At 32.0% G+C, this 25477-nt stretch overlaps 1 protein-coding gene across 1 annotated transcript in view; it reads left to right on the top strand.

The window, feature by feature from the left end:
• LOC142750203 (RING finger protein 11-like) overlaps nucleotides 1-25275 on the top strand; it is a 52240-nt gene extending 26965 nt beyond the window's left edge. Inside the window, exon 3 of the mRNA XM_075859104.1 lies at nucleotides 21829-25275. Coding sequence (XP_075715219.1) covers nucleotides 21829-22000 — 172 coding nt within the window. The 3' untranslated portion in view covers nucleotides 22001-25275. The remainder of the gene's footprint in view (nucleotides 1-21828) is intronic.
• Nucleotides 25276-25477: the final 202 nt, after the last annotated feature.

Raw genomic sequence — 25477 nt, 5'->3', positions numbered from 1 at the left:
CTGCCCCCTATATACAAGAATATAACTACTATATTACTGCCCCCTATGTACAAGAATATAACTACTATAATACTGCCCCTATATACAAGAATATAACTACTATAATACTGCCTCCTATATACAAGAATATAACTACTATAATACTGCCCCTATATACAAGAATATAACTACTATAATACTGCCCCCTATATACAAGAATATAACTACTATAATACTGCCCCTAACTAATATAATACTGCCCCCTATATACAAGAATATAACTACTATAATACTGCCCCCTATATACAAGAATATAACTACTATAATACTGCCCCTATATACAAGAATATAACTACTATAATACTGCCCCTATATACAGGAATATAACTACTATAATACTGCTCCTACGTACAAGAATATAACTACTATAATACTGCCCCCTATGTACAAGAATATAACTACTATAATACTGCCCCCTATATACAAGAATATAACTACTATAATACTGCTCCCTATATACAAGAATATAACTACTATAATACTGCCCCTATATACAAGAATATAACTACTATAATACTGCTCCTATATACAAGAATATAACTACTATAATACTGCCCCTATATACAAGAATATAACTACTATAATACTGTCCCTATATACAAGAATATAACTACTATAATACTGCCCCCTATATACAAGAATATAACTACTATAATACTGCCCCCTATATACAAGAATATAACTACTATAATACTGCCCCTATATACAAGAATATAACTACTATAATACTGCCCCCTATGTACAAGAATATAACTACTATAATACTGCTCCTATGTACAAGAATATAACTACTATAATACTGCCCCTATATACAAGAATATTACTACTCTAATACTGCCCCCTATGTACAAGAATATAACTACTATAATACTGCCCCCTGTGTACAAGAATATAACTACTATAATACTGCCCCCTATATACAAGAATATAACTACTATAATACTGCCCCTATATACAAGAATATAACTACTATAATACTGCCCCTATATACAAGAATATTACTACTCTAATACTGCCCCCTATGTACAAGAATATAACTACTATAATACTGCCCCCTATGTACAAGAATATAACTACTATAATACTGCCCCTATATACAAGAATATAACTACTATAATACTGCCCCTATATACAAGATTATAACTACTATAATACTGCCTCCTATATACAAGAATATAACTACTATAATACTGCTCCTATATACAAGTATATAACTACTATAATACTGCCCCTATATACAAGAATATAACTACTATAATACTGCCCACTATATACAAGAATATAACTACTATAATACTGCCCCCTATATACAAGAATATAACTACTATAATACTGCCTCCTATATACAAGAATATAACTACTATAATACTGCCTCCTATATACAAGAATATAACTACTATAATACTGCCTCCTATATACAAGAATATATCTACTATAATACTGCTCCCTATGTACAAGAATATATCTACTATAATACTGCCCCCTATATACAAGAATATAACTACTATAATACTGCCCCTATATACAAGAATATAACTACAATAATACTGCCTCCTATATACAAGAATAGAGCTACTAAAATACTGTCTCCTATATACAAGAATATAACTACTATAATACTGCCCCTATATACAAGAATATTACTACTCTAATACTGCCCCCCATATACAAGAATATAACTACTATAATACTGCCCCCTATGTGCAAGAATATAACTACTATAATAATGCCCCTATATACAAGAATATAGCTACTATAATACTGCTCCTATATACAAGAATATAACTACTATAATAATGCCCCTATATACAAGAATATAACTACTATAATACTGCCTCCTATATACAAGAATATAACTACTATAATACTGCCCCTATATACAAGAATATAACTACTATAATACTGCCCCCTATATACAAGAATATAACTACTATAATACTGCCCCTAACTAATATAATACTGCCCCCTATATACAAGAATATAACTACTATAATACTGCCCCCTATATACAAGAATATAACTACTATAATACTGCCCCTATATACAAGAATATAACTACTATAATACTGCCCCTATATACAGGAATATAACTACTATAATACTGCTCCTACGTACAAGAATATAACTACTATAATACTGCCCCCTATGTACAAGAATATAACTACTATAATACTGCCCCCTATATACAAGAATATAACTACTATAATACTGCTCCCTATATACAAGAATATAACTACTATAATACTGCCCCTATATACAAGAATATAACTACTATAATACTGCTCCTATATACAAGAATATAACTACTATAATACTGCCCCTATATACAAGAATATAACTACTATAATACTGTCCCTATATACAAGAATATAACTACTATAATACTGCCCCCTATATACAAGAATATAACTACTATAATACTGCCCCCTATATACAAGAATATAACTACTATAATACTGCCCCTATATACAAGAATATAACTACTATAATACTGCCCCCTATGTACAAGAATATAACTACTATAATACTGCTCCTATGTACAAGAATATAACTACTATAATACTGCCCCTATATACAAGAATATTACTACTCTAATACTGCCCCCTATGTACAAGAATATAACTACTATAATACTGCCCCCTGTGTACAAGAATATAACTACTATAATACTGCCCCCTATATACAAGAATATAACTACTATAATACTGCCCCTATATACAAGAATATAACTACTATAATACTGCCCCTATATACAAGAATATTACTACTCTAATACTGCCCCCTATGTACAAGAATATAACTACTATAATACTGCCCCCTATGTACAAGAATATAACTACTATAATACTGCCCCTATATACAAGAATATAACTACTATAATACTGCCCCTATATACAAGATTATAACTACTATAATACTGCCTCCTATATACAAGAATATAACTACTATAATACTGCTCCTATATACAAGTATATAACTACTATAATACTGCCCCTATATACAAGAATATAACTACTATAATACTGCCCACTATATACAAGAATATAACTACTATAATACTGCCCCCTATATACAAGAATATAACTACTATAATACTGCCTCCTATATACAAGAATATAACTACTATAATACTGCCTCCTATATACAAGAATATAACTACTATAATACTGCCTCCTATATACAAGAATATATCTACTATAATACTGCTCCCTATGTACAAGAATATATCTACTATAATACTGCCCCCTATATACAAGAATATAACTACTATAATACTGCCCCTATATACAAGAATATAACTACAATAATACTGCCTCCTATATACAAGAATAGAGCTACTAAAATACTGTCTCCTATATACAAGAATATAACTACTATAATACTGCCCCTATATACAAGAATATTACTACTCTAATACTGCCCCCCATATACAAGAATATAACTACTATAATACTGCCCCCTATGTGCAAGAATATAACTACTATAATAATGCCCCTATATACAAGAATATAACTACTATAATACTGCTCCTATATACAAGAATATAACTACTATAATAATGCCCCTATATACAAGAATATAACTACTATAATACTGCCTCCTATATACAAGAATATAACTACTATAATACTGCTCCCCATGTACAACAATATAACTACTATAATACTGCCCCTATATACAAGAATATTACTACTCTAATACTGCCCCCCATATACAAGAATATAACTACTATAATACTGCCCCCTATGTGCAAGAATATAACTACTATAATAATGCCCCTATATACAAGAATATAACTACTATAATACTGCTCCTATATACAAGAATATAACTACTATAATAATGCCCCTATATACAAGAATATAACTACTATAATAATGCTCCTATATACAAGAATATAACTACTATAATACTGCTCCTATATACAAGAATATAACTACTATAATACTGCCCCCCATATACAAGAATATAACTACTATAATACTGCCCCCTATGTGCAAGAATATAACTACTATAATAATGCCCCTATATACAAGAATATAACTACTATAATACTGCCCCCTATGTACAAGAATATAACTACTATAATAATGCCCCTATATACAAGAATATAACTACTATAATACTGCCTCCTATATACAAGAATATAACTACTATAATACTGCTCCCCATGTACAACAATATAACTACTATAATACTGCCCCCTATGTACAAGAATATAACTACTATAATACTGCCCCTATATACAAGAATATAACTACTATAATACTGCCCCTATATACAAGATTATAACTACTATAATACTGCCTCCTATATACAAGAATATAACTACTATAATACTGCTCCTATATACAAGTATATAACTACTATAATACTGCCCCTATATACAAGAATATAACTACTATAATACTGCCCACTATATACAAGAATATAACTACTATAATACTGCCCCCTATATACAAGAATATAACTACTATAATACTGCCTCCTATATACAAGAATATAACTACTATAATACTGCCTCCTATATACAAGAATATAACTACTATAATACTGCCTCCTATATACAAGAATATATCTACTATAATACTGCTCCCTATGTACAAGAATATATCTACTATAATACTGCCCCCTATGTACAAGAATATAACTACTATAATACTGCCCCTATATACAAGAATATAACTACAATAATACTGCCTCCTATATACAAGAATAGAACTACTAAAATACTGTCTCCTATATACAAGAATATAACTACTATAATACTGCCCCCTATGTACAAGAATATAACTACTATAATACTGCCCCCTATATACAATAATATAACTACTATAATACTGCTCCCTATATACAAGAATATAACTACTATAATACTGCCCCTATATACAAGAATATAACTACTATAATACTGCTCCTATATACAAGAATATAACTACTATAATACTGCCCCTATATACAAGAATATAACTACTATAATACTGCCCCTATATACAAGAATATAACTACTATAATACTGCCCCTATATACAAGAATATAACTACTATAATACTGCCCCCTATATACAAGAATATAACTACTATAATACTGCCCCCTATATACAAGAATATAACTACTATAATACTGCCTCCTATATACAAGAATATATCTACTATAATACTGCTCCCTATGTACAAGAATATATCTACTATAATACTGCCCCCTATGTACAAGAATATAACTACTATAATACTGCCCCTTATGTACAAGAATATAACTACTATAATACTGCCCCCTATATACAAGAATATAACTACTATAATACTGCCCCCTATATACAAGAATATAACTACTATAATACTGCCCCCTATATACAAGAATATAACTACTATAATACTGCCCCCTATATACAAGAATATAACTACTATAATACTGCCCCTATATACAAGAATATAACTACTATAATACTGCCCCTATATACAAGAATATTACTACTCTAATACTGCCCCCTATGTACAAGAATATAACTACTATAATACTGCCCCCTATGTACAAGAATATAACTACTATAATACTGCCCCTATATACAAGAATATAACTACTATAATACTGCCCCCTATATACAAGAATATAACTACTATAATACTGCCCCTATATACACAAGAATATAACTACTATAATACTGCCCCCTATATACAAGAATATAACTACTATAATACTGCCCCTATATACAAGAATATAACTACTATAATACTGCCCCTATATACAAGAATATAACTACTATAATACTGCCCCTATATACAAGAATATAACTACTATAATACTGCCCCCTATATACAAGAATATAACTACTATAATACTGCCTCCTATATACAAGAATATAACTACTATAATACTGCCTCCTATATACAAGAATATAACTACTATAATACTGCCTCCTATATACAAGAATATATCTACTATAATACTGCTCCCTATGTACAAGAATATATCTACTATAATACTGCCCCTATATACAAGAATATAACTACTATAATACTGCCCCTATATACAAGAATATAACTACAATAATACTGCCTCCTATATACAAGAATAGAACTACTAAAATACTGTCTCCTATATACAAGAATATAACTACTATAATACTGCCCCCTATGTACAAGAATATAACTACTATAATACTGCCCCCTATATACAAGAGTATAACTACTATAATACTGCTCCCTATGTACAAGAATATAACTACTATAATACTGCCCCTATATACACAAGAATATAACTACTATAATACTGCTCCCTATATACAAGAATATAACTACTATAATACTGCTCCTATATACAAGAATATAACTGCTATAATACTGCCTCCTATATACAAGAATATAACTACTATAATACTGCTCCCTATATACAAGAATATAACTACTATAATACTGCTCCTATATACAAGAATATAACTGCTATAATACTGCCTCCTATATACAAGAATATAACTACTATAATACTGCTCCTATGTACAAGAATATAACTACTATAATACTGCCCCTATGTACAAGAATGTAACTACTATAATACTGCCCCTATATACAAGAATATAACTACTATAATACTGCCCCTATATACAAGAATATAACTACTATAATACTACCCCCTATATACAAGAATATAACTACTATAATACTGCCCCTTATATACAAGAATATAACTACTATAATACTGCTCCCTATGTACAAGAATATAACTACTATAATACTGCCCCCTATATACAAGAATATAACTACTATAATACTGCCCCCTATATACAAGAATATAACTACTATAATACTGCCCCCTATGTACAAGAATATAACTACTATATTACTGCCCCCTATGTACATGAATATAACTACTATAATACTGCTCCCTATGTACAAGAATATAACTACTATAATACTGCCCCCTATATACAAGAATATAACTACTATATTACTGCCTCCTATATACAAGAATATAACTACTATAATACTGCCCCCTATACACAAGAATATAACTACTATAATACTGCCCCCTATATACAAGAATATAACTACTATATTACTGCCCCCTATGTACAAGAATATAACTACTATAATACTGCCCCTATATACAAGAATATAACTACTATAATACTGCCCCCTATATACAAGAATATAACTACTATAATACTGCCCCTAACTAATATAATACTGCCCCCTATATACAAGAATATAACTACTATAATACTGCCCCCTATATACAAGAATATAACTACTATAATACTGCCCCTATATACAAGAATATAACTACTATAATACTGCCCCTATATACAGGAATATAACTACTATAATACTGCTCCTACGTACAAGAATATAACTACTATAATACTGCCCCCTATGTACAAGAATATAACTACTATAATACTGCCCCCTATATACAAGAATATAACTACTATAATACTGCTCCCTATATACAAGAATATAACTACTATAATACTGCCCCTATATACAAGAATATAACTACTATAATACTGCTCCTATATACAAGAATATAACTACTATAATACTGCCCCTATATACAAGAATATAACTACTATAATACTGTCCCTATATACAAGAATATAACTACTATAATACTGCCCCCTATATACAAGAATATAACTACTATAATACTGCCCCCTATATACAAGAATATAACTACTATAATACTGCCACTATATACAAGAATATAACTACTATAATACTGCCCCCTATGTACAAGAATATAACTACTATAATACTGCTCCTATGTACAAGAATATAACTACTATAATACTGCCCCTATATACAAGAATATTACTACTCTAATACTGCCCCCTATGTACAAGAATATAACTACTATAATACTGCCCCCTGTGTACAAGAATATAACTACTATAATACTGCCCCCTATATACAAGAATATAACTACTATAATACTGCCCCTATATACAAGAATATAACTACTATAATACTGCCCCTATATACAAGAATATTACTACTCTAATACTGCCCCCTATGTACAAGAATATAACTACTATAATACTGCCCCCTATGTACAAGAATATAACTACTATAATACTGCCCCTATATACAAGAATATAACTACTATAATACTGCCCCTATATACAAGATTATAACTACTATAATACTGCCTCCTATATACAAGAATATAACTACTATAATACTGCTCCTATATACAAGTATATAACTACTATAATACTGCCCCTATATACAAGAATATAACTACTATAATACTGCCCACTATATACAAGAATATAACTACTATAATACTGCCCCCTATATACAAGAATATAACTACTATAATACTGCCTCCTATATACAAGAATATAACTACTATAATACTGCCTCCTATATACAAGAATATAACTACTATAATACTGCCTCCTATATACAAGAATATATCTACTATAATACTGCTCCCTATGTACAAGAATATATCTACTATAATACTGCCCCCTATATACAAGAATATAACTACTATAATACTGCCCCTATATACAAGAATATAACTACAATAATACTGCCTCCTATATACAAGAATAGAGCTACTAAAATACTGTCTCCTATATACAAGAATATAACTACTATAATACTGCCCCTATATACAAGAATATTACTACTCTAATACTGCCCCCCATATACAAGAATATAACTACTATAATACTGCCCCCTATGTGCAAGAATATAACTACTATAATAATGCCCCTATATACAAGAATATAACTACTATAATACTGCTCCTATATACAAGAATATAACTACTATAATAATGCCCCTATATACAAGAATATAACTACTATAATACTGCCTCCTATATACAAGAATATAACTACTATAATACTGCCCCTATATACAAGAATATAACTACTATAATACTGCCCCCTATATACAAGAATATAACTACTATAATACTGCCCCTAACTAATATAATACTGCCCCCTATATACAAGAATATAACTACTATAATACTGCCCCCTATATACAAGAATATAACTACTATAATACTGCCCCTATATACAAGAATATAACTACTATAATACTGCCCCTATATACAGGAATATAACTACTATAATACTGCTCCTACGTACAAGAATATAACTACTATAATACTGCCCCCTATGTACAAGAATATAACTACTATAATACTGCCCCCTATATACAAGAATATAACTACTATAATACTGCTCCCTATATACAAGAATATAACTACTATAATACTGCCCCTATATACAAGAATATAACTACTATAATACTGCTCCTATATACAAGAATATAACTACTATAATACTGCCCCTATATACAAGAATATAACTACTATAATACTGTCCCTATATACAAGAATATAACTACTATAATACTGCCCCCTATATACAAGAATATAACTACTATAATACTGCCCCCTATATACAAGAATATAACTACTATAATACTGCCCCTATATACAAGAATATAACTACTATAATACTGCCCCCTATGTACAAGAATATAACTACTATAATACTGCTCCTATGTACAAGAATATAACTACTATAATACTGCCCCTATATACAAGAATATTACTACTCTAATACTGCCCCCTATGTACAAGAATATAACTACTATAATACTGCCCCCTGTGTACAAGAATATAACTACTATAATACTGCCCCCTATATACAAGAATATAACTACTATAATACTGCCCCTATATACAAGAATATAACTACTATAATACTGCCCCTATATACAAGAATATTACTACTCTAATACTGCCCCCTATGTACAAGAATATAACTACTATAATACTGCCCCCTATGTACAAGAATATAACTACTATAATACTGCCCCTATATACAAGAATATAACTACTATAATACTGCCCCTATATACAAGATTATAACTACTATAATACTGCCTCCTATATACAAGAATATAACTACTATAATACTGCTCCTATATACAAGTATATAACTACTATAATACTGCCCCTATATACAAGAATATAACTACTATAATACTGCCCACTATATACAAGAATATAACTACTATAATACTGCCCCCTATATACAAGAATATAACTACTATAATACTGCCTCCTATATACAAGAATATAACTACTATAATACTGCCTCCTATATACAAGAATATAACTACTATAATACTGCCTCCTATATACAAGAATATATCTACTATAATACTGCTCCCTATGTACAAGAATATATCTACTATAATACTGCCCCCTATATACAAGAATATAACTACTATAATACTGCCCCTATATACAAGAATATAACTACAATAATACTGCCTCCTATATACAAGAATAGAGCTACTAAAATACTGTCTCCTATATACAAGAATATAACTACTATAATACTGCCCCTATATACAAGAATATTACTACTCTAATACTGCCCCCCATATACAAGAATATAACTACTATAATACTGCCCCCTATGTGCAAGAATATAACTACTATAATAATGCCCCTATATACAAGAATATAACTACTATAATACTGCTCCTATATACAAGAATATAACTACTATAATAATGCCCCTATATACAAGAATATAACTACTATAATACTGCCTCCTATATACAAGAATATAACTACTATAATACTGCTCCCCATGTACAACAATATAACTACTATAATACTGCCCCTATATACAAGAATATTACTACTCTAATACTGCCCCCCATATACAAGAATATAACTACTATAATACTGCCCCCTATGTGCAAGAATATAACTACTATAATAATGCCCCTATATACAAGAATATAACTACTATAATACTGCTCCTATATACAAGAATATAACTACTATAATAATGCCCCTATATACAAGAATATAACTACTATAATAATGCTCCTATATACAAGAATATAACTACTATAATACTGCTCCTATATACAAGAATATAACTACTATAATACTGCCCCCCATATACAAGAATATAACTACTATAATACTGCCCCCTATGTGCAAGAATATAACTACTATAATAATGCCCCTATATACAAGAATATAACTACTATAATACTGCCCCCTATGTACAAGAATATAACTACTATAATAATGCCCCTATATACAAGAATATAACTACTATAATACTGCCTCCTATATACAAGAATATAACTACTATAATACTGCTCCCCATGTACAACAATATAACTACTATAATACTGCCCCCTATGTACAAGAATATAACTACTATAATACTGCCCCTATATACAAGAATATAACTACTATAATACTGCCCCTATATACAAGATTATAACTACTATAATACTGCCTCCTATATACAAGAATATAACTACTATAATACTGCTCCTATATACAAGTATATAACTACTATAATACTGCCCCTATATACAAGAATATAACTACTATAATACTGCCCACTATATACAAGAATATAACTACTATAATACTGCCCCCTATATACAAGAATATAACTACTATAATACTGCCTCCTATATACAAGAATATAACTACTATAATACTGCCTCCTATATACAAGAATATAACTACTATAATACTGCCTCCTATATACAAGAATATATCTACTATAATACTGCTCCCTATGTACAAGAATATATCTACTATAATACTGCCCCCTATGTACAAGAATATAACTACTATAATACTGCCCCTATATACAAGAATATAACTACAATAATACTGCCTCCTATATACAAGAATAGAACTACTAAAATACTGTCTCCTATATACAAGAATATAACTACTATAATACTGCCCCCTATGTACAAGAATATAACTACTATAATACTGCCCCCTATATACACAAGAATATAACTACTATAATACTGCTCCCTATATACAAGAATATAACTACTATAATACTGCTCCTATATACAAGAATATAACTACTATAATACTGCTCCTATATACAAGAATATAACTGCTATAATACTGCCTCCTATATACAAGAATATAACTACTATAATACTGCCCCTTATATACAAGAATATAACTACTATAATACTGCTCCTATATACAAGAATATAACTACTATAATACTGCCCCTATGTACAAGAATATAACCACTATAATACTGTCCCCTATCTAGAAGAATATAACTACTATAATACTGCTCCTATATACAAGAATATAACTACTATAATACTACCCCTATATACAAGAATATAACTACTATAATACTGCTCCTATGTACAAGAATATAACTACTATAATACTGCCCCTATGTACAAGAATGTAACTACTATAATACTGCCCCTATATACAAGAATATAACTACTATAATACTGCCCCTATATACAAGAATATAACTACTATAATACTACCCCCTATATACAAGAATATAACTACTATAATACTGCCCCTTATATACAAGAATATAACTACTATAATACTGCTCCCTATGTACAAGAATATAACTACTATAATACTGCCCCCTATATTCAAGAATATAACTACTATAATACTGCCCCCTATATACAAGAATATAACTACTATAATACTGCCCCCTATGTACAAGAATATAACTACTATAATACTGCCCCCTATTTACACAAGAATATAACTACTATAATACTGCTCCCTATATACAAGAATATAACTACTATAATACTGCCCCTATATACAAGAATATAACTACTATAATACTACCCCCTATATACAAGAATATAACTACTATAATACTGCCTCCTATATACAAGAATATAACTACTATAATACTGCCCCCTATATACAAGAATATAACTACTATACTACTGCTCCCTATATACAAGAATATAACTACTATAATACTGCCCCCTATATACAAGAATATAACTACTATAATACTTCCTCCTATATACAAGAATATAACTACTATAATACTGCCCCCTATATACAAGAATATAACTACTATATTACTGCCCCCTATATACAAGAATAGAACTACTATATTACTGCCCCCTATAACAATAGAACTACTATAATACTGCCCCTATATACAAGAATATAACTACTATAATACTGCTCCTATATACAAGAATATAACTACTATAATACTGCCCCCTATATACAAGAATATAACTACTGTAATACTGCCCCCTATATACAAGAATATAACTACTATAATACTGCTCCCTATGTACAAGAATATAACTACTATAATACTGCTCCTATATACAAGAATATAACTACTATAATTCTGCTCCTATATACAAGAATATAACTACTATAATACTGCTCCTATGTACAAGAATATAACTACTATAATACTGCCCCCTATATACAAGAATATAACTACTATAATACTGCTCCTATATTCAAGAATATAACTACTATAATACTGCTCCTATATACAAGAATATAACTACTATAATACTGCTCCTATATACAAGAATATAACTACTATAATACTGCCCCCCATATACAAGAATATAACTACTATAATACTGCCCCCTATGTGCAAGAATATAACTACTATAATAATGCCCCTATATACAAGAATATAACTACTATAATACTGCCCCCTATGTACAAGAATATAACTACTATAATAATGCCCCTATATACAAGAATATAACTACTATAATACTGCCTCCTATATACAAGAATATAACTACTATAATACTGCTCCCCATGTACAACAATATAACTACTATAATACTGCCCCCTATATACAAGAATATAACTACTATAATACTGCCCCCTATATACAAGAATATAACTACTATAATACTGCCCCCTATATACAAGAATATAACTACTATAATACTGCCCCCTATGTACAAGAATATAACTACTATAATACTGCTCTATATACAAGAATATAACTACTATAATACTGCCCCTATATACAAGAATATAACTACTATAATACTGCCCCTATATACAAGAATATAACTACTATAATACTGCCCCTATATACAAGAATATAACTACTATAATACTGCCCCCTATATACAAGAATATAACTACTATAATACTGCCCCCTATATACAAGAATATAACTACTATAATACTGCCTCCTATATACAAGAATATATCTACTATAATACTGCTCCTATGTACAAGAATATATCTACTATAATACTGCCCCCTATATACAAGAATATAACTACTATAATACTGCCCCTTATGTACAAGAATATAACTACTATAATACTGCCCCCTATATACAAGAATATAACTACTATAATACTGCCCCCTATATACAAGAATATAACTACTATAATACTGCCCCCTATATACAAGAATATAACTACTATAATACTGCCCCCTATATACAAGAATATAACTACTATAATACTGCCCCTATATACAAGAATATAACTACTATAATACTGCCCCTATATACAAGAATATTACTACTCTAATACTGCCCCCTATGTACAAGAATATAACTACTATAATACTGCCCCCTATGTACAAGAATATAACTACTATAATACTGCCCCTATATACAAGAATATAACTACTATAATACTGCCCCTATATACAAGAATATAACTACTATAATACTGCCCCCTATATACAAGAATATAACTACTATAATACTGCCCCTATATACACAAGAATATAACTACTATAATACTGCCCCCTATATACAAGAATATAACTACTATAATACTGCCCCTATATACAAGAATATAACTACTATAATACTGCCCTATATACAAGAATATAACTACTATAATACTGCCCTATATACAAGAATATAACTACTATAATACTGCCCCCTATATACAAGAATATAACTACTATAATACTGCCTCCTATATACAAGAATATAACTACTATAATACTGCCTCCTATATACAAGAATATAACTACTATAATACTGCCTCCTATATACAAGAATATATCTACTATAATACTGCTCCCTATGTACAAGAATATATCTACTATAATACTGCCCCCTATATACAAGAATATAACTACTATAATACTGCCCCCTATATACAAGAATATAACTACTATAATACTGCCCCTATATACAAGAATATAACTACTATAATACTGCCCCCTATGTACAAGAATATAACTACTATAATACTGCTCCTATGTACAAGAATATAACTACTATAATACTGCCCCTATATACAAGAATATTACTACTCTAATACTGCCCCCTATGTACAAGAATATAACTACTATAATACTGCCCCCTGTGTACAAGAATATAACTACTATAATACTGCCCCCTATATACAAGAATATAACTACTATAATACTGCCCCTATATACAAGAATATAACTACTATAATACTGCCCCTATATACAAGAATATTACTACTCTAATACTGCCCCCTATGTACAAGAATATAACTACTATAATACTGCCCCCTATGTACAAGAATATAACTACTATAATACTGCCCCTATATACAAGAATATAACTACTATAATACTGCCCCTATATACAAGATTATAACTACTATAATACTGCCTCCTATATACAAGAATATAACTACTATAATACTGCTCCTATATACAAGTATATAACTACTATAATACTGCCCCTATATACAAGAATATAACTACTATAATACTGCCCACTATATACAAGAATATAACTACTATAATACTGCCCCCTATATACAAGAATATAACTACTATAATACTGCCTCCTATATACAAGAATATAACTACTATAATACTGCCTCCTATATACAAGAATATAACTACTATAATACTGCCTCCTATATACAAGAATATATCTACTATAATACTGCTCCCTATGTACAAGAATATATCTACTATAATACTGCCCCCTATATACAAGAATATAACTACTATAATACTGCCCCTATATACAAGAATATAACTACAATAATACTGCCTCCTATATACAAGAATAGAGCTACTAAAATACTGTCTCCTATATACAAGAATATAACTACTATAATACTGCCCCTATATACAAGAATATTACTACTCTAATACTGCCCCCCATATACAAGAATATAACTACTATAATACTGCCCCCTATGTGCAAGAATATAACTACTATAATAATGCCCCTATATACAAGAATATAACTACTATAATACTGCTCCTATATACAAGAATATAACTACTATAATAATGCCCCTATATACAAGAATATAACTACTATAATACTGCCTCCTATATACAAGAATATAACTACTATAATACTGCTCCCCATGTACAACAATATAACTACTATAATACTGCCCCTATATACAAGAATATTACTACTCTAATACTGCCCCCCATATACAAGAATATAACTACTATAATACTGCCCCCTATGTGCAAGAATATAACTACTATAATAATGCCCCTATATACAAGAATATAACTACTATAATACTGCTCCTATATACAAGAATATAACTACTATAATAATGCCCCTATATACAAGAATATAACTACTATAATAATGCTCCTATATACAAGAATATAACTACTATAATACTGCTCCTATATACAAGAATATAACTACTATAATACTGCCCCCCATATACAAGAATATAACTACTATAATACTGCCCCCTATGTGCAAGAATATAACTACTATAATAATGCCCCTATATACAAGAATATAACTACTATAATACTGCCCCCTATGTACAAGAATATAACTACTATAATAATGCCCCTATATACAAGAATATAACTACTATAATACTGCCTCCTATATACAAGAATATAACTACTATATACTGCTCCCCATGTACAACAATATAACTACTATAATACTGCCCCCTATGTACAAGAATATAACTACTATAATACTGCCCCTATATACAAGAATATAACTACTATAATACTGCCCCTATATACAAGATTATAACTACTATAATACTGCCTCCTATATACAAGAATATAACTACTATAATACTGCTCCTATATACAAGTATATAACTACTATAATACTGCCCCTATATACAAGAATATAACTACTATAATACTGCCCACTATATACAAGAATATAACTACTATAATACTGCCCCCTATATACAAGAATATAACTACTATAATACTGCCTCCTATATACAAGAATATAACTACTATAATACTGCCTCCTATATACAAGAATATAACTACTATAATACTGCCTCCTATATACAAGAATATATCTACTATAATACTGCTCCCTATGTACAAGAATATATCTACTATAATACTGCCCCCTATGTACAAGAATATAACTACTATAATACTGCCCCTATATACAAGAATATAACTACAATAATACTGCCTCCTATATACAAGAATAGAACTACTAAATACTGTCTCCTATATACAAGAATATAACTACTATAATACTGCCCCCTATGTACAAGAATATAACTACTATAATACTGCCCCCTATATACAAGAGTATAACTACTATAATACTGCTCCCTATGTACAAGAATATAACTACTATAATACTGCCCCTATATACACAAGAATATAACTACTATAATACTGCTCCCTATATACAAGAATATAACTACTATAATACTGCTCCTATATACAAGAATATAACTACTATAATACTGCTCCTATATACAAGAATATAACTGCTATAATACTGCCTCCTATATACAAGAATATAACTACTATAATACTGCCCCTTATATACAAGAATATAACTACTATAATACTGCTCCTATATACAAGAATATAACTACTATAATACTGCCCCTATGTACAAGAATATAACCACTATAATACTGTCCCCTATCTAGAAGAATATAACTACTATAATACTGCTCCTATATACAAGAATATAACTACTATAATACTACCCCTATATACAAGAATATAACTACTATAATACTGCTCCTATGTACAAGAATATAACTACTATAATACTGCCCCTATGTACAAGAATGTAACTACTATAATACTGCCCCTATATACAAGAATATAACTACTATAATACTGCCCCTATATACAAGAATATAACTACTATAATACTACCCCCTATATACAAGAATATAACTACTATAATACTGCCCCTTATATACAAGAATATAACTACTATAATACTGCTCCCTATGTACAAGAATATAACTACTATAATACTGCCCCCTATATTCAAGAATATAACTACTATAATACTGCCCCCTATATACAAGAATATAACTACTATAATACTGCCCCCTATGTACAAGAATATAACTACTATAATACTGCCCCTATTTACACAAGAATATAACTACTATAATACTGCTCCCTATATACAAGAATATAACTACTATAATACTGCCCCTATATACAAGAATATAACTACTATAATACTACCCCCTATATACAAGAATATAACTACTATAATACTGCCTCCTATATACAAGAATATAACTACTATAATACTGCCCCCTATATACAAGAATATAACTACTATACTACTGCTCCCTATATACAAGAATATAACTACTATAATACTGCCCCCTATATACAAGAATATAACTACTATAATACTTCCTCCTATATACAAGAATATAACTACTATAATACTGCCCCCTATATACAAGAATATAACTACTATATTACTGCCCCCTATATACAAGAATAGAACTACTATATTACTGCCCCCTATACAATAGAACTACTATAATACTGCCCCTATATACAAGAATATAACTACTATAATACTGCTCCTATATACAAGAATATAACTACTATAATACTGCCCCCTATATACAAGAATATAACTACTGTAATACTGCCCCCTATATACAAGAATATAACTACTATAATACTGCTCCCTATGTACAAGAATATAACTACTATAATACTGCTCCTATATACAAGAATATAACTACTATAATTCTGCTCCTATATACAAGAATATAACTACTATAATACTGCTCCTATGTACAAGAATATAACTACTATAATACTGCCCCCTATATACAAGAATATAACTACTATATACTGCTCCTATATTCAAGAATATAACTACTATAATACTGCTCCTATATACAAGAATATAACTACTATAATACTGCTCCTATATACAAGAATATAACTACTATAATACTGCCCCCCATATACAAGAATATAACTACTATAATACTGCCCCCTATGTGCAAGAATATAACTACTATAATAATGCCCCTATATACAAGAATATAACTACTATAATACTGCCCCCTATGTACAAGAATATAACTACTATAATAATGCCCCTATATACAAGAATATAACTACTATAATACTGCCTCCTATATACAAGAATATAACTACTATAATACTGCTCCCCATGTACAACAATATAACTACTATAATACTGCTCCTATATACAAGAATATAACTACTATAATACTGCCCCCTATATACAAGAATATAACTACTATAATACTGCCCCCTATATACAAGAATATAACTACTATAATACTGCTCCTATGTACAAGAATATAACTACTATAATACTGCCCCCTATATACAAGAATATAACTACTATAATACTGCCCCCTATATACAAGAATATAACTACTATAATACTGCCCCCTATATACAAGAATATAACTACTATAATACTGCCCCCTATATACAAGAATATAACTACTATAATACTGCCTCCTATATACAGGAATATAACTACTATAATACTGCCCCTATATACAAGAATATAACTACTATAATACTGCCCCTATATACAAGAATATAACTACTATAATACTGCCTCCTATATACAAGAATATAACTACTATAATACTGCTCCCCATGTACAACAATATAACTACTATAATACTGCTCCTATATACAAGAATATAACTACTATAATACTGCCCCCTATATACAAGAATATAACTACTATAATACTGCCCCCTATATACAAGAATATAACTACTATAATACTGCCCCCAATGTACAAGAATATAACTACTATAATACTGCCCCATATATACAAGAATATAACTACTATAATAATGCCTCCTATATACGAGAATATAACTACTATAATACTACCTCCTATTTACAAGAATATAACTACTAAATACTGCCCCCATATACAAGAATATAACTACTATAATACTGCCCCTATGTACAAGAATATAACTACTATAATACTGCCCAAAATGTACAAGAATATAACTACTATAATACTGCTCCTATATACAAGAATATAACTACTATAATACTGCCCCTATATACAAGAATATAACTACTACAATACTGCCCCTATATACAAGAATATAACTACTATAATACTGCCTCCTATATACAAGAAAATAACTACTATAATACTGCTCCCTATATACAAGAATAGAACTACTATAATACTGCCCCTATATACAAGAATATAACTACTATAATACTGCTCCTATATACAAGAATATAACTACTATAATACTGCCCCCTATATACAAGAATATAACTACTGTAATACTGCCCCCTATATACAAGAATATAACTACTATAATACTGCTCCCTATGTACAAGAATATAACTACTATAATACTGCTCCTATATACAAGAATATAACTACTATAATTCTGCTCCTATATACAAGAATATAACTACTATAATACTGCTCCTATGTACAAGAATATAACTACTATAATACTGCCCCTATGTACAAGAATATAACTACTATAATACTGCCCCCTATATACAAGAATATAACTACTATAATACTGCCTCCTATATACAAGAATATAACTACTATAATACTGCCCCCTATATACAAGAATATAACTACTATAATACTGCTCCTATATTCAAGAATATAACTACTATAATACTGCTCCTATATACAAGAATATAACTACTATAATACTGCTCCTATATACAAGAATATAACTACTATAATACTGCCCCCCATATACAAGAATATAACTACTATAATACTGCCCCCTATGTGCAAGAATATAACTACTATAATAATGCCCCTATATACAAGAATATAACTACTATAATACTGCCCCCTATGTACAAGAATATAACTACTATAATAATGCCCCTATATACAAGAATATAACTACTATAATACTGCCTCCTATATACAAGAATATAACTACTATAATACTGCTCCCCATGTACAACAATATAACTACTATAATACTGCTCCTATATACAAGAATATAACTACTATAATACTGCCCCCTATATACAAGAATATAACTACTATAATACTGCCCCCTATATACAAGAATATAACTACTATAATACTGCTCCTATGTACAAGAATATAACTACTATAATACTGCCCCCTATATACAAGAATATAACTACTATAATACTGCCCCCTATATACAAGAATATAACTACTATAATACTGCCCCCTATATACAAGAATATAACTACTATAATACTGCCCCCTATATACAAGAATATAACTACTATAATACTGCCTCCTATATACAGGAATATAACTACTATAATACTGCCCCTATATACAAGAATATAACTACTATAATACTGCCCCTATATACAAGAATATAACTACTATAATACTGCCTCCTATATACAAGAATATAACTACTATAATACTGCTCCCCATGTACAACAATATAACTACTATAATACTGCTCCTATATACAAGAATATAACTACTATAATACTGCCCCCTATATACAAGAATATAACTACTATAATACTGCCCCCTATATACAAGAATATAACTACTATAATACTGCCCCCTATATACAAGAATATAACTACTATAATACTGCCCCCTATATACAAGAATATAACTACTATAATACTGCCCCCTATATACAAGAATATAACTACTATAATACTGCCCCCTATATACAAGAATATAACTACTATAATACTGCCTCCTATGTACAAGAATATAACTACTACTCTTTTTGCATGTAACACTGGGTTGTCTCTCTGCAGGTGTGTGATCTGTATGTTGGATTTCGTCAGTGGGGATCTAGTTCGCTTCCTGCCGTGTATGCACATCTACCACATGGAGTGTATAGATAACTGGCTTATGCGTTCGTTCACGTGTCCGTCGTGCATGGAGCCGGTGGACGCTGCTTTGCTCTCCTCCTATGAGACCAGCTGAACAGAAGGCGTCACGCTGCTGTGGTATTATAATAGCCGCTGAACAAGTCATGGGCCCCATCCGTGGTCTATGCATTGAAGTAATGCTTAGTGTTCTGGCCAAAATAAAGTCCCCCTCGTGTGACCTTGCTTCTTATGAGAGCGTCGTGAGATGATCTTCCAGCTGCTTGTCGGAGACCGTGTTATGGAGAGCGCTGCTTCCCGCGTTCGTGATATAGACGATATTAAAGATAACTGGAATGTGGGAGGACGGAGTCGAGAAATCCCACCCCCCACTTCATGGGACTTCTCTATATAGACAGCAGACGAGGAGATCCGGTCAGGCGCAGTATTACGGGAGTCTCATGTCACCGTGATGGGTGAAATCGCTGCTTCTCGAGTGATTGCATCTTCTGCCGCCCGCAGACTAAAAATTGTGGTTTTCATGATCCCAAATAGCTTGTGTGAGTGTGCTGCCTGCGGAGACGAGCTGGGCCGACATGATGCTGCACATTGACATTTAAAGGGGACCTGTCACCAAGGAAGACCCCCTTTAAATAGCAATTTATTTTCCCGAGTTGCACAGTAGAAATAAATACTTGAGTCGTCCTATTTTGTTAAGTATAACCCGCAAATGGGTCATGACCCAGCTTCCCCAGTGTCCTGTACTGCAAATCTGCCGTTATATAGTGATATGCAAACAGGCGGGAGGGGGGGGGGGGGTGATAGGGTGTTGCGTTTTTTAATGTCCGGCTTCTGTGAGATACCCTGTCAGCCAGTGTGCCGGCCGCAGCAGGACATTTACATATATTTGTGTGACCCTGTAAATACATTGCATTACCAATCTTGAGTTACAGCCTGTATTATACTGCAGAGCTGCATTCACAATTCTGCTGGTGTTTATGGGAAACAATCAGCAAGCTTTGAGCTCATATAATGTAGGGGGTAGTCACTCTTTTCAAAGTGCTTGGTGTAAAGGCTATACTGCCCAGATCACAAGAATAAGCTTTGTGCAGACACTGAATAAGCAGGAAATATTGGGAGAATTCAGATGTGAAGATTGCAGAATAGTGAGTGCATCTCTGGAGTATAAGGGTTAGTTCACACTGAGTTTTTTGCAGGAGGAAAATTCCTCCTGCAACATCTGCTCCAGGCGTTTTTTTGCACAGAGGTTTGACAAAAACGTGTCATAACACTCGTTGAGGCATTTTTTTTCCGTCTCCCACTGATTGAAATGGGGTTTTGGAGGCGGAAACCGCCTCAAGATAGGTCATGTCGCTTCTTTTTACCGCGAGGCGGTTTTTCCGCTCGCGGTAAAAAACCGCCTCCGCGTCCCATTGAAATCAATGAAAGGCATTTTTGGCCGTTTTTTGACGAGTTTTGCGGAGCGGTTTCCGCGCCAAAAAACTCGTCAAAAAACTCTGTGTGAACAGGGCCTAATACAGGCTGTAACTCCGGATCAGTACAGGATAAGGCCCCATGCACATGACTGTATTTTTTCCCTCCTGTAAATACTGGCGTAAATACGGGTCCTTTGTGACAGGTTTTTGACCCGTCCCCGGAAATATGGGTCCGTTGTCATCCGTATTCCACCCTTATTTACGGGCCCGTAAAAAAAAAAAGAGGGGCTGGGAATGATGCAGACAGGGGAATCCCCTGACGTCGCCTAGCACCGCTCCCGTAATTACAGGTGCACACACGTAGCCACACGTAATTACGGGAGCCCCATAGACTTCTATGGGCCTGCCCGTGCCGTAATTACGGCCTGAAATAGTACATGTTGTATATTTTCCAACGGCCCGGGCACCTTCCCATAAGCAAACAGGAAGGTACCCATGGTGAATAGAAGTCTATGGGCCCCTAATTACGGGCGTGTGCATGGGGCCTAAGCACTATATGTAGACAGTGACCCACCAGCAGAAGTGTGAGTTCGGCTCTGGAATATAATACGTGATGTAACTCGAGATCATTATGAGAGAAGTAATGTGTGTACACAGTGACTCCACCAGCAGAATAGTGAGTGCAGCTCTGGAGTATAATACAGGATGTAACTCTGGATCAGTATGAGATGTCTGTAGATTCATTTTAAATGTAATCATGAACATAAGCCGGCCACAGACTGATGTCGGGGAAACAAGTATGACCGGATGAATTTATACCTATCCAATCTTGTGTTTGTGCCGGAGTGTTGTTGCAGCCACTTATCCCGGTACGACCACTAGATCTGCGATTCGCGTTCAGCTGGCATAAACTTGTAAGATTTGCACCTACTAGTTTATTGGTATTAGGATGTCTTACAGGAACCCTGGGGTCTGTCCTGGTGAGAGATCCTTTAAAGACACCTGAATTTGATATAGTTGAGACCGTCCTGCTTTACGGCTTCCGCAATATATGTTTATCATGTGATGTAAGTACAAGATGACTATTCAGACTGAGATCTTGGGTCGGGTTAGTCACGTTATTGTGCTGCTTTGTGTAAATGGAACCAAATTGTTACAACCACCCCCCCCCACCACCTGCTTGTAAACAGTGCAGTCATGTATGAAGTCATCGACAAAGTGATGTCACGTGACCATAAGGGGAGCAATGACGTATTTACTATAGGAAGGGGATTGTATTTACACAAGGCAGCACCTTTATATGTAAGAGACCCCTCTCAAGTTTAAGAACTAGGGAAAATAATGGCAGAACTGTGGACCAGCGGATGGCACCATGTTAGAGACGTTCTTCCCTATAACCAATGTTTCTAAGGGACAATATCTTGTAATATGGGGTCAGATGGAGCATGCCACCATTTTTTTTTGTCCGATTCATACACAAAAAACCTTTGTATAAAATTGGAAACATACAGAGGTACAATAGGGCCCCTTAAAAACCTGTGGGTGTCTTATTACAGCTCAGTCCAATGCGGCATTTGTATGAATTGTAATATGGTCCTGTGCTTGTCCTAAGCCATAAACGATGTCTAGTTCTCAAAATATGACACAGATAAGTCAAGAGTCTCAATGGAAAGCAGACAACGATGGAGCGGAGGAACAAATATCATGTTCGGCGGTGACTGTGTAAATAAAGTTGATTGAAAAGAGTACAGGAAGCGGTGTTAGTGAGAGTACATCCTCTGCTTTCTTCATTAAACTTTATTGTTAAAGATCTGGAAAAATCCTTCCCCTGCCAGCTATACAATCCTGCCATTTATCAGTGGCGCTCGCTGCGTCTGACCGGCTGTCAGTTGAGATGACCGTTGCTGCGTGTATCCATGACATACAATAAAACGTGCTCCTATGCGGTTCAATATTCCGGATGAGTGGCATGGTTCTTGTGCTGACACTGATGACAGGAGGGTTGTGGAGATCTGGGCTTTACCTTTTACACATGAAAGAGGAAAAGGAATTTGTAGTTCACATTCTAAATGGAAACCACCACTAGGGGATAGGGTTATTGTACCAGCAATGTTTACCTATGCAACCATCAGAGGAAGCCCAATCATGGCATAGGGAAC

The sequence above is a fragment of the Rhinoderma darwinii genome, chromosome 3 (genome assembly GCF_050947455.1).
Source record: "Rhinoderma darwinii isolate aRhiDar2 chromosome 3, aRhiDar2.hap1, whole genome shotgun sequence".
NCBI classification, from domain to species: Eukaryota; Metazoa; Chordata; class Amphibia; order Anura; family Rhinodermatidae; genus Rhinoderma; species Rhinoderma darwinii.
This window is presented reverse-complemented; position numbering and strand designations above follow the sequence as displayed.